Raw genomic sequence first — 9739 nt, 5'->3', positions numbered from 1 at the left:
CCCCCCCCCCCCCCCCCCCCCGTCACCACAGACACTTGGAGTCTGACCCTGTGGGTGAGGAATTTGGGTGTCCTTCTTCAAAGACCCCATCGGAACAGTTTCATGAGGTGGGGCTGCTGGGGTCTTGGGTCCCCGTTAGGACTTCGAAGGGACCAGTTCCATCCTGGGCTCAGGGGCCCTCCCAAGTGCCCTGCCTGTCAGGCCGAGCTCCTCTGAGCTCCTTCCTCAATTGCTGGAGCTGATCAGAGTTTCCCACCAGCTCTACCCTGGCCTCTAGGCCAGACACTCCAGCTTTTTCCCTCCTCACTCATTCCCTCCCTCAGCCCTCCTGTCTCGCCTGTCTCCTAGGCTCTGAGCCACTTGCTGAGCCCTAGGGACCAGGGATTGTTGTCCTGATTACCCTCCTTTTTCCTTTCTCTGCAGCCTGAGGCCACCCCCCTTCAGACTCCTGACCCATTTGAAGCCTTCCTCCTGAGGGCTTGGGATCTGGCTCCCCCAGAGGCTGCTGAAAGAGCCAGGTGAGACCGTTAAAAGTGCAAGAGAGTTAACTCCCCAAGAAGCCAACTTTGACCAACAGGAAGCAAAAGGCAGGAGGAAGCCTTACTGCCTCCTTCCCATAGACAGCTCCCAGTGCCTCTTTCCCATGGACAGTTCCCAGTGCCTCCTTCCCATTAACAGTTCCCGAGGTTGGACTTCTGCCCAGCCTGTCCGGAGATGTCCTGGATGGGGCCTTTTGGGCCTCTTCCTGGATTGGGAACCGGCCTGGGGGCACAGTGCTGTCCGTGAATTTGCTTCCCATCTTGTCCCGCCTCACCTCCCTCTCTCTCACTCTGGCTGCCCTGAGATTGCACCTCTCAAGGAAGTGTTAGCACTTATGCATCCCCTCAGACTTTCCTAGGGAATCTGGGCTAAGTTGGCGCTAAGATTCAAATAGAGCAGAATTCTTGTTCTATATTATCTAGCCTACTTCCCTCATTTGACAGAGGGAGCCGAGGCCAAGAGAAGGTAGGTAACTTCACCAAGTTTACAGCCAGTTGATGGAGATTCATTACTTTACTATTCATTACTTTATGCCTATTCATTATTTTAACAAGTAATTAAAGAGCACCCACTAGGTAGCAGGCATTATTCTAGGCACTGGGAAAGTGGGGGTGAATAAAATGGACAAATTCTCTGCCTTTATGGAACACAACATTTGAATGGAAGATTGGAGAAGAAAAGAACCATAAATGAGATGAAGACGTAAAACATCCAGAATGTTAGACTAGTAAGTGCTGCTGGTGGTGATGGTAGGTGTTATGAGATGAACTGTGTCCCTCCCCCCAATTCATATGTTGAAGCCCTAACCCCCAGGACCTCACAACGGTACTGTATTTGGAGATAGGGCCATCAGAAGTGATTACATTAAAATGAGGCCATTGGAGTGGGCCCTCATCCAATATGACTGCGGTCCTTATAAAAAGAGGAAATTTAGGGGCACCTGAGTGGCTCAGGTGGTTCAGCATCCAGCTCTTGATCTCGGCTCAGGTCATGGTCTCCCAGTTTATGAGTTTGAGTCCTGTTTCAGGTTCCATGCTGACAGGGCAGAGCCTGCTTGGAATTCTCTCTCCCTATTTCACTGTCCTTCTGCTGCTGCTCTCTCTCTGTCTCAAAATAAAGAAATAAACTTAAAAACAGAGGAGGGGCACCTGAGTGGCTCAGTTGGTTAAGCATCTGACTTTGACTCAGGTCACGATCTCACGGTTCGTGGGTTCAAGCCCCACATCGGGCTCTGTGTTGACAGCTCAGAGCCTGGAGCCTGCTTTGAGTTCTGTGTCTCCCTCTCTCTCTGCCCCTCCTCTGCTCACGCTCTCTCAAAAATAAATAAACATTAATTTTTTTTTAAAAAAGAGGAAATTTGGACACACAGAGACAGCAGGGATGCACACACAGAGCAAAGACCATGTGAGGACATAGCAGGAAGACGGCCACGTGCAAGCCTCAGGAGAAACCAAACCTGCTTCAAGAAACAACAGACAATACATTTCTGTTGTTTAAGTCACTGAATCTGTAGTATTTTGCTATGGCGGCCCTAGTAGACTCATACAGTGGGATCTCAATTTCATAAAAGGCGTCCCGAGCTGGCCTTACCGAGAAGGTGGCATTTGAGTAAAATCCTGAAGGATGTGATAGAGTGAGTTACCTGAAAATCCAATGGGAGAACATTCTAGGCAGAGGGAGCAGGAGGCTCTGACTTGGATGAGACCTCGAGTGTTTGAGGAAGAGTAAGGAGGCCAATGTGCATGAAGACAGCAGAGTGGGAGGGGGAGAGAAAACAGGAGGATGAGATGAGAGGCAGGGCGGGGGGGAGGGGGATGTGGGAGGGCATCCTCTGTGTGACATGGGGAGTTATTGCAGAGGTTAGAGCAGCGGTTCGGTTCTTAATTGAGGGCGAAAGGGCATTTTGCCCCCAGGGACATGTGGCAACATCTAAAGACATTTCCATTTTCCACCGCATAGTGGTGGGCAGGGAGAGGTCAGGATAGGATACTGGCATCTACTGAGTAGAGGCCAGGGGTGTTGTTAAATATCCTACAATGCACAGGACAGCCTTTCCCTCCCTTTCCCCAATGAAGAATTATCAGGGCCCCCATAGTAACAAGGTTAAGAAGCCCTGTTTTATTTATTTATTTATTTATTTATTTATTTATTTACTTTTTTGAGAGTGAGCGAGAGAGAATACACAGGAAAGGCAGAGAGAGAGAGAGAGAGAGAGAGAGAGAGAGAGAGAGAATCCCAAGCAGGCTCTGCACTGTCAGTGTAGAGCCCAATGCGGGGCTTGAACCCACAAACAGCAGGATCATGACCTGAGCCGAAATCAAGAGTCAGAAGCTTAACTGACTGAGCCACCCGGGTGCCCCGAGAAGCCCTGTTTAAATTAAAAAAAAAAAAAAAGAAAGAAAAGTTTTTATTTTTGAGAGAGAGAGAGAGAGAGACAGAGCATGAGTGGGGGAGGGGCAGAGAGAGAGAGGGAGACACAGAATCCGAAGCAGGCTCCCAGCTCTGAGCTGTCAGCATAGACCCTGGGCTCAAACTTGCAAGCCTTGAGATCATGACCTCAGTCAAAGTTGGATGCTCAACTGACTGAGCCACCCAGGTGCCCCTGACATCTTTATGTGGTCTGAGGTAGCAATCTCATGCAAATATTTTTTTCATAGAGAGAATTGCTTAGTTTTAGTTCTGCTGTTGTAGAAATCATCACCCATCTAAGTGGCTTTAAAACAACACACATTTATTACCTTAGGGTTCTGGAAGTTAGAACTGGGTTTCAGTGGGCTGAAATCAAGGTGCCATCAGGGATGCATTCCCATCAAGAAGCCTTAGTAGAGTTTCTTTTATTCCTCTTCCAGCTTCTACAGCCTGTCCACTTGTGGGCCCTTTCGTTTTCAAAGCTCACAATGGCTGGTCAAGTTTCTCTTGCACCATATCACTGTGATGCTGGACTTTCTGCTTCCTTCTTCCACTCATAAGGACTCTGACCATCACATTGGGTTTAGCTGATAATCCAAGATAATCCTTCCCTCTCAAGGCCCTTAAATTAGGCACATCTTCAAAATCTCTTTTGCCAAGTAAGGTTACAAAATCACAGGTTTCAGGGGATTAGAACGTGGGCTTCTCTGGGAGAACATTATTTTAGCTACCACAAGAATCAACAGATTCAGCATAATTTCCTGAATCTTCTCTGAGCCTGGGTACAGGGAACACTGGTCTGGTAGTAATAATGCTTGCTATGTGCCAGGAATTTCTCTAAGCATTGTGGGCATATTATCCCATTTAATTCGTATAAGACTTTTGCTGGGGCGCCTGGGTGGCTCAGTCGGTTAAGCATCCGGCTTCGGCTGAGGTGATGATCTCACGGTTCCGTGAGTTCAAGTCCCACGTGGGGCTCTGTGCTGACAGCTCAGAACCTGGAGCCTGCTTCAGATTCTGTGTCTCCCTCTTTCTGTCCTTCCCCTACTCATGCTCTGTCTCTCTCTCAAAAATAAATAAACGTTAAAAAAAAAAAAAGACTTTGTGCTGAGTACTACTTTTAGTCTGATCTTAGAGTAAAGTGGGGGACAGAGTGGCTAAGTACCTTGCACAATAGGAAGTAGGAGAGCCAGGATTCCAGGCAGTTGGCCAGGGCCAATCAGGCAGTTCGGCTCCGAAGTCCAGGCACTTAACCACCATGTTCTTGTTGAATGAATAAATGAAATGAATAAATCTAGCTTCCCTTAGCTGTGTGCTCATGCCTGAGCCATACAACTTCTCTGAGCCTCAATTTCATGATCTGTAAAATTGGAATAGTAGTGCACTTCTCCTGTGGTTCATAGGAGTGCTTCTAGGATGCATTGAGACAAGTCGTAAGAAAAGCAGTTCAGATAAGAAAACAGGGCTCCAAGACTCCGCCCACTGCATGTCACTGGCAGGGCCGGCATTGGGACGAAGGTCTCCCGGCGGCCAGGCTGGGGCAGGCTGTCTCTCCTACAGGGTGGTAACTACAGCTACAGACTCTAGTCACCAAACTGAACAATTTCCCTTCACCAGTCTCTTACCCTGTAACAGCCAACATCAAAGCTATGCCTGTGTATTCCATCAATGTTTCACTGAAGGCTATCAAGTCTCAAACGATGACGGTACAAAATCTAAATAGGAGAGGATACTTTGCTGAAGCAGGGTAAAGTTTACAAATATGATTTAGTATCAGTTGTAAACTAGGGGGAAAGAGGACAATTTTGGAAATTGGCAGGAAAGGGGGGCTGCAAGGTGCTGCTCAGGAAAATCGGCACCCCCGCGTCTTTGCCTCTTCTCCTGATCTCTTCAAGCTCCATTTTCCCCTTCATCCCTCCTTAATGTGGAGCAGGGATCAGAATACCTGGATTTTAGCTACTGGGCAACCGCTGATCATTTTTGCTTTGAACTTCAGAGGCGATATTGAATGAAAAAAAGAGCAAAGCGTGGGAGGATTCATCATATATTAGGACACGCAACAAAAACAGAGCAGTGGAATCAGTGCAGCACCGGTGTTGGAGCAGGGCTGGATCGACAGAGCAGAAACGAGAGCCCAGAAACAGAGACGTGTGTCTGTTAAGACTTGGTGTAGCACAGAGACGCCAGCACTCATCGGTGGGGGAAAGGACGGATTGTTTGGTGGGTACTGTTGGGCAAACTGGCTCACTATGCAGGGAAAATAACATTGTATTCCTGGGCGTGCCATATGTCAGGTGAACTGCAGGTGAATTAAGACGTAACCGTGACAGGTAAAAGTGTGAAGCTATTAAATACGGGAAGATGTAGGAGAATATTCTGAGTAGGAAAAGAGTCTTAAATAAGACCCCCCCCCCAACACACTACACGAGGCTAAAATGAGATGCATTTGTTGACATCAAAATATGGATTTGCCCTACACTGTAGGATAGGAAAGGCCAAGCTAAAAGGACGGGTGAAAGATTGGGACAAAGACATACAATGTCTAAGACTGACAAGAGATTAATATTTAGAACAGATAAAAAAAAACCTCCTTCAATTCATTCAGAAAAATAATAGGAAATCTAGCAGAAAAATAGAGGCTGCAAATAGGTAATTCACAGAAGGAAAACATTTCAGTGGTTCTTCAGTATATGGAAAAATGGGTAACATCACTTATCAACAAAAAAACTCAATGAAATTACAATGTGATCCTACTTTTTTAAGAAAAAATTTCTCTTTAATGTTTATTTATTTTTGAGAGAGACAGAGACAGAGCTTGAGCGGGGGAGGGTCAGAGAGAGACGGAGACACAGAATCTGAAACAGGCTCCAGGCTCTGAGCTGTCAGCACAGAGCCCGATTCGGGGCTCGATCCCACGGATGATGAGATCATGACCTGAGCCGAAGTCAGACGCCCAACCGACTGAGCCACCCAGACGCCCCTCAGTGTGATACTACTTTGCTGATATCAGATTGATATAAATTAGGACATTGGATAATACCAAAGGTTAGCATACAAAGTGGGAAAACAGAACTCTGTCTTCATGTACCACTGCTGGGATTGTAAACTGGCAAAGCCACTCTAGAAGGCAACCGGGCAGAGTGAAAACAAGCAGTGTCGACTCCATGACCTGGCAATTTCATTTCTATCTTATGCTCTATCAGGGACACGTCTAATACCATTCAGTGTTGTCTGTGGTTACAAGGAACGGCTGGCAACCTAACTGTCCATTTTAAAGGAATTGCTAAGTAAAATGAGTTAGATGTACAAACTGAATGTTGTTAGTGGTCAGGACTAATGAACTCCTAGTATACATAGATAGCCCCATGGATAAATCTCTAACACATTATGTTGAGAAAAAAACAAGAAAAAAAGAGTTCTTAGAGTATCTTTCATAATACATAAACAAACAGTATCTTTGGAGGATATATACATATATGGGAACATATCTTAAATATAAGAGAGAGGGTGCAGGGTGCCTGGGTGGCTCAGGCAGTTAAGCATCAGGACTCTGCCCAAGTCATGATCTTGCAGGGGGTTCAAGCCCCACGTTGGGCTCTGTGCTGAGAGCTCAGAGCCCGGAGCCTGCTTCAGATTGTGTCTCCCTCTCTCTGCCCCTCTCCCACTTGTGCTGTCTGTCTCTCTCTAAAATAAATAAACATTAAAAAAAAAAAGAGAGAGAGGATGCATATGGGGGATAGAGAAATGGGAGTGTGGACAGGACATGGGTGGAAAATAACATAAAATTAAAAAGAGGGGACTTGCTGCTGAAGAGCCTGATCAACACAACTTTTGTCCCCCAAAGTCCAAAAAATGGCCCCATCCCTTTCCCATGGCTTCCCATTCTTAACAGAATCAAATGCAAGCGACTCAAACGTGCCTGGCCAGAGCAGGGCCTTTCTCCATAAAGGACCTGCCTCTCTCTTCCACCCACTTGGCCAAGCAGTCGCTTCCCCTGCATTCCCAGCTTTACCTCCCACAACCAAAACACGCCCAGACTTCTATCCGAAATGGGCTTACTGTTATTTCTTTAGGAAAGTCTTACTGATCGTTTAAGATTCAGGTCGTTTCCCCTCCGGGAGTCCTTTTTGGGCCGCTGCCCCACCCAAATGTTAGACTCTCCAGGACTGTATTCCCCCATCACCCCATCACCCGGGCACACCCCACGTGGTAACTGCTCATTTTGGGTACACATCCCTCCCCCAGGGCTACAGCTGAGCTAGGATGGTCTCCGAGTCCATAGTTCGCCTGCTGGAGTGGGCGATCACTCGAGTGATCACTCGAGTTACTCCATCACGTTGAACACCACAGCAGCCCACCTCCCTCTTTTTCGCGGTCCGGGACACCAGTTCCGCCTCTCCGCTCCGGGTCCCCGCCCCCAGCCCACCTCCGCAGGCTGCAGGAGGTGGAAGGCTCTGCGCACGCGCCACGGGGCGGGGCGCGGGGAGAGGAGGGCGCAGAAGGGCGGTGGGGGCGACCACAGCTTGGCGCGGCAGTTGCGTCCGGCTCGCGAGCGCCCGGCGCCCGGGGGGGGGCGGGGCCGAGGCAGGCTTGTGGCCCCTCCCCCGCCCTGGCCCCGCCCCCACAGCCCGCCCGCGCGCCCCGCCCCGCCCCGCCCCCTCGCTTTGCCCGCCCCGCCCCCGGCGGCCGCGCTCCGTCTCCCGCCGCCAGCCTGCCTCCCGCCGGGCTCCCGCGGCCGAGAGCGGGAGAAAGTCCTGCTGGTGGGCGGTCGCGGGGCTGCGAGCGTCCGGCATCCCGGGGCCGCTCTGGCCCGGGCGGCGAGGGGGCCCGGCGGTCCATGCATCCGCCGCCGCCCGCCGCCGACGCGATGGATTTCAGTCAGAACAGCCTGTTCGGCTACATGGAGGACCTGCAGGAGCTCACCATCATCGAGAGGCCGGTCCGCCGGAGCCTCAAGGTGCGCACCGGGGAGGAGGAAGTGCCCGCAGGGCGCCTGGCGGCCGGCCCGCGCCCCGACCCCGTCCCGTCCCGTCCCCTTTTCCTTCCCGAGCGACCCGGGACCCTTTCGGAGTCGGGCTGGCCCCTCAGTCCTCCTCCAGTCGCCGTGTCACCCTAAACCGGCCCCTGCCGGCGCCCGTGCTTCGACGCAGCCCCGGTTCTCCCAGCTCGGACCTCAATCCCCGAGGGACTGGCCCCTCGCACGCACTGGGCTCCCCAGCCCCCCGCCCCGGACCCCCTTCCCAAGCCGCCCCAGGAACGGCCGGCCCAGCGGTGTCCCCCGAGCCGCCCCTCTAGGACAGCCTTGGCCCCTCATCCTTCCGCCCTGCGGGAGCTGCCCCTCCAGCCGCCTCCTGAGTGCCCCCCCACCTGTCCCCGTCCCACTCCTCAGTCATCACAGCTCCTGCCCCCCCTCCCTGAGACACCCCGGATCCCGCTCGCCCCTTCCTCCATCCGAGCAAGCTCGGTCGCCTGTGCCCCCAAGTCAGCCAGGCCTCCCTTCACCTCCCACCCAGCACCCATGCTGGAGTCGTCCTGCTACCGATCTTCAGAGCCCTCTCGACCCTTGGCCCCCATCCTGAGTCACTGCGCGTCCTTTCTTCCCAGCCCCTCCAGGACTCCAGCTGGGACCCTGATCCCCACCTGCCTTTAGGGAGTCAGCCTTCAGTTTTCTCCCCCACCCCGCAGAGTCATCTTGGTCCCAGCCTCCAACCCTCGCTGCTGGCAGACCTACTTTACGGACCACCCCCTCCCCCAGCCGTCCTCTCAATAGCTCCCTTTAGCTCCTCTCACTCCCACCTGCCGCAATATCGCGAATCTTTGATTTCCTTCCAGCCCCGGAGTTTATTCCCTTCCCCCACTCCACATTTCGTCTTTTTTCATACTCACTCGGCTGCAGTTTGCATCCATTCCCCCTTTGAGCATTTTGTGGGGTGGAAAATGCTGGAGAAACCGCCTTGGGGTATTAGAGATTAAAAGTATGTATAGATAGGCATATAAAATCGAGTACTAAACTCGATTAAACTCAATTAAACAGCAATGTTCTAAAGCCACAATGTAATTCTCAAGCTTCAGTCTAGAAGCTAGAAGAGTTAAAAAAAAGAAAAAACAACGACAGAAAAAACAAAAACAACCTCAAACTCCACCAACCAAACCCAACAATTCAAGAAAATTAGAGACCTCTGTGGTTGAGGTCGGCATGTGGAGTCCTTGATTAGTTTTGAGTGATAATGTTTAATTGTGAAACTTTTTCGTTAGTCTCTACTCGTGTGGGGTTCGCGGAGGGTCACGGGTTGGGGGGGCGAGACTGATCCCTGTTTGTGTGCATAATTTGTATTTTATTTGTATTTTACGCTTGACAGACACCCGAAGAAATAGAAAGATTGACAGTCGATGAAGACCTCAGTGATATTGAAAGGGCTGTTTATCTGCTCAGGTATTTCCCGAAGTCTTTCTGTGAAATTGTTGCGGTTTCCCGGCGGCTGCGTGGATGAAAGCCGTTGTGAAATGTCAGGTTACGGTTCTGTTCAGATTTACTTGAACAGGGTACTTTGGCATGTGGAGCACTCGATTATGTTATACGGGTTTGGTGTGGACTTAACGCATTTGAGAACTGAGATCAAATAAGACAACCAACTTACAGAATATTCCTTGGAGCAGGAGGAATAGAACAGCCAAGGGTTTGAATTTGATCTCATCCCTATTTTCTGGCTTCGGTTGTTCTCCCACAGGTCCACTAAGTTTAGATGAGACTTAAAGAATGTCCAGTGATTAATTTTAAGTTACCCATAGA

The 9739-nt window shown here is 50.4% G+C and overlaps 1 protein-coding gene across 2 annotated transcripts in view; it reads left to right on the top strand.

Moving 5' to 3' along the window:
• Window positions 1–7615: 7615 nt before the first annotated feature.
• PPP4R4 (protein phosphatase 4 regulatory subunit 4) overlaps window positions 7616–9739 on the top strand; it is a 108594-nt gene continuing 106470 nt past the window's right edge. For both annotated transcript variants that reach the window (XR_007453608.1, XM_049612229.1), the window contains exons 1-2: window positions 7616–7906; window positions 9309–9382. Coding sequence is in view for 1 of the 2 variants with exons in the window: in XM_049612229.1 (XP_049468186.1) it covers window positions 7787–7906; window positions 9309–9382 (194 nt within the window). In the remaining variant the exon portion in view is untranslated. The remainder of the gene's footprint in view (window positions 7907–9308; window positions 9383–9739) is intronic.

Source organism: Panthera uncia (assembly GCF_023721935.1).
Source record: "Panthera uncia isolate 11264 chromosome B3 unlocalized genomic scaffold, Puncia_PCG_1.0 HiC_scaffold_1, whole genome shotgun sequence".
Taxonomy (NCBI): Eukaryota; Metazoa; Chordata; class Mammalia; order Carnivora; family Felidae; genus Panthera; species Panthera uncia.
The sequence above is the reverse complement of the archived record's forward strand: the minus strand, read 5'-3'. Positions and strand labels throughout refer to the sequence as shown.